The 3,454-nt window shown below is 34.5% G+C and overlaps 1 protein-coding gene across 1 annotated transcript; it reads left to right on the top strand.

Moving 5' to 3' along the window:
- Positions 1-315: 315 nt before the first annotated feature.
- On the top strand, positions 316-2,270 carry LOC125848884 (F-box/LRR-repeat protein 4). Its single transcript, XM_049528833.1, has one exon. It carries the CDS (start codon positions 509-511, stop codon positions 1,889-1,891), a length of 1,383 nt encoding a protein of 460 aa, XP_049384790.1. The 5' UTR covers positions 316-508; the 3' UTR covers positions 1,892-2,270.
- Positions 2,271-3,454: the final 1,184 nt, after the last annotated feature.

Below are 3,454 nucleotides of genomic sequence, written 5' to 3'. Positions count from 1 at the left end.
GATTTGGAGATTTAAAAAGAACATTTTTAACCAATTCAATAAAAATAAAAAGGAAATTAAATTACAAAAAAAACTTAGGAAAAGGAATAAGGGGATAGTTTGAATTAGTTATCCCTTCATTTTCTAGGAATAAGATAAGACCATATATGATGGATAAACAATCCATGAATTAAATTAAATAAAGTAATCAAACAATATATTAGATGAACTAAATTTTAATCCATATACTATTTCATTTAATACCACCTACCAAACGGGTCCTAACATGTTTTATCCCGCTAAAAGTGAGAAACAGGCGGCATAAGAAACTGAGAATCAGGGCATTGCTTCACTGTAATAACAAAGGCATTGTGCCGTGTGTTCCACTTCAGCTAACTGCTAAGTCCATAAAACAAAAAAGGAAAATTGAAACATATAGATAGAGAAGAAAAAAATGAAAGCAAATACGAGTGGTAGGTGAATAACGACACCTATAATACAAATCTCTCTCTCTCTCTAAAATTTTGTGATGAATATGGATTCGATTCTCTGTGATGAACTTCTCCAAGAAATATTCCGCCGCCTTCCTCCGTCGTCCGCCGCCGCTGTTTCATTAGTCTGTAAGCGGTGGCTTCATCTTCTTCGCTCTTCAACTACTTCTCTTTCTATCTGTTTAATTGAACCCCCTTTTATCCCTCTTTTCTCCTCTTTTCTCAGTTTTCATCCTTTTTTGTCTACTGTTTCTGTTACCATTACACCTACAGTAGATTCCTCCGATCAATTGCTTAATTCCGTTGCTTCTTCTTGCCCTAATCTCCGCCATCTCCGATTCTTGAATGGTCCTGTTTCTACTTTATCTCTGTTTTCTCTATCTGTTTCTTGCCCTAATCTTGTTTCTCTTGCTGTAACTCTTTTTAGACCCCTTTCTTTTCTCTGGGTACCCCCTTTTGGGTGTCTAAAAGAACTCTCAATTTACCCAGCTGGAAATTCAGGGGAATTTGATTATGGTGACTTTGATGGTTCTTGTGAGTTGAATTTGGAGAGTCTTTTGTTGACTGGAATTAAATCAGGGGATAAGGGGGTTGGTTTTTTATGGAGGAATTGCAAAAAGGTGTCAACTTTGAAGCTGATAAGCTGTGAAGAGGTTGGTGATCAAGGTTCTTTTTTAGGATTTCTTCAGTGTTTAGAGGGTCTTCAAGAATTGGAATTGAGAACTTGTAGGACAATTGCTGATGGGGTTTTGTTGAAATTGGCTGAGAATTGTGATATGTTGAACTCTTTGTTGGTCTATGATGGTGGTAGTAAAGAGGGGTTGTTTCATTTCTTGACCCAAAGCAAATGTGGTAATTTGCAGAATCTTGATTTAAGGTTGCCTCTTGATCTTGACAACAATCATTTGACAGCTGCTGCTGAAAATTTAGGGAGTTTGAGGAGTTTAAGGCTACAAAGTTGCTGTCTTGTTACTGGTGAAGGGCTAAAGATTCTTGGAAATGCTATGGCTGATGGGCTTGAAGAATTGGCTTTGATAAATTGTGATGTAGTGGAAAGAGAATCAGGTTTGTTGACTACATTAGGACAAGATTTGAAAAGATTAAGGAAATTAGACTTGTCTTTTAATGACATGTTACTTGATAAAGAACTGATATCAATGCTAGTATCTTGCAACAATCTGAATGAATTGAAGGTAAGGGGTTGCAAAAAGTTGACAAATTTATCTATGGTTTCATTGACTAAGTGTTGCAAGAAATTACAAAGTGTTGATGTAATGTATTGTTGTGGGATTGAGGCACATGGTGTTGAGTTATTTGTGTTGAATTCACCAAAGTTGAGACTGTTACAGGTTGAGGAAAATAAGGTTTCTGATGTGGCTAGGACATGGGCATCAAATAAATTCATTGAAGTTGTTCCTTGAAAATTGATTTAGCGTGTTTATTGTTCATAACAAATGCTGAAAAAGGTAACATTTGATGCTTGTTATTTTGCTGCCACTGTACAGAACATCACAACTAAGATGCTTGTTATTTTGCTGTTTATGGACTCACAAGAATTAAGATGCTTGTTATTTTGCTGTTTATGGACTCACAAGTATTAAGATGCTTGTTATTTTACTGTTTATGGACTCGCAAGTATTAAGATGCTTAACTTCAGCTAAGATGGAGTAATAGTGCAGTTGAATTTAAGTACGTAGTTTGCAATTTACTTTGTTCTCACTTGTGTGTTCCATTAAGTATCAAAGGGAGATGCAATTATTTATCACAAACGTTCTCTTATGTTAATGTAATCCTAATTAAATATCTAGCATTGTCCAAATCATATAAGCAAAACACTCTTTCACGTTCAAGCTCAACTGAAACATGGGCCGAAAGCCCAATGGATTCACCTAAGCTCAAAAGGGACTTCCACAGTGAAATAAGCATTTTCAGGTTGAAGCATTATATTATTGTTAGGAGAATTTGTTTGTTGTCTCCAGTTGATTGATATGATACGGTTGTGATTAGTTGGCCCTCCTTCAAATGTTATATTACATGGCTAATACGTACCAAATTAACAACACATTTATATTACATGGCTAATACGTACCAAATTAACATGTTAACAACACATTTGATTGACATATAAAAATAAAAATATCGAAAATTAAATGCATATGATTTTTCACTTTTACTTTTTCCTATTTATACCTTTTCAACGCTATTTACTTATGTTTTGAATATGAAATAATGAATCCAAAGCGTCATCGGTGGCGCCACATACGAACTCCCGCGTAACCATTTAATTAATTATACTGAAATAGAATTCCAAAACCTTAAACGAAATTAATTAGAATGTTGTAGTCGTCGATACTTTTGGGACGGAAGGATCCATTAGCAACATTATGGCTAGCAGCGAGCGTTCAGAACAGGCTGAAGAAATACTATCATTATTATTCTTCCACTAATATATCCTCTAAAATTGGTTTGTTTTCTTTTTAAGTTATACGGAAATTAATACTAGTAGATTTGCTACTTTTATTATAGTTGTTTTCTTAAGTGTTTGATCGATAATACTAATGCTTATTGTTTTAATACCTTTTTCTGTTTCATTTTCATTAGTAATAACACATATTTTGATTGATCAGGTTTATCTTTTGCAATTTATATTTGCAGGGAATTCTGCAACAACATTTTGATTTTTACAGGGTATAAGGAAGAGTTTGTCAAAATCGGGTGAAGTTTCTGAATTCCTATGGAGACAAAGTAAGGATCTAATTGACTCATGTAGATGTAGATTGTTTTCCGATTATTTCCAAGTTTTGAATGTATGCCTTTTTTTTTTCCGTTCAAATGCTGCTGCTCACTTCTTCCCCTAAGAATCAGACAGCACAAAATCAAGGGACTGTTCGTGATCATGACATTCCTCAAGATATTCCAGAAATTGAAATCATGCGTGATCATGTTCCCTTATGGCCAGACCACCGTAATGATGTGATAAAAAT

Source organism: Solanum stenotomum, chromosome 12 (assembly GCF_019186545.1).
Source record: "Solanum stenotomum isolate F172 chromosome 12, ASM1918654v1, whole genome shotgun sequence".
Taxonomy (NCBI): domain Eukaryota; kingdom Viridiplantae; phylum Streptophyta; class Magnoliopsida; order Solanales; family Solanaceae; genus Solanum; species Solanum stenotomum.
Note: the sequence above shows the minus strand (reverse complement) of the source record. Positions and strands in the feature narration are given on the sequence as shown.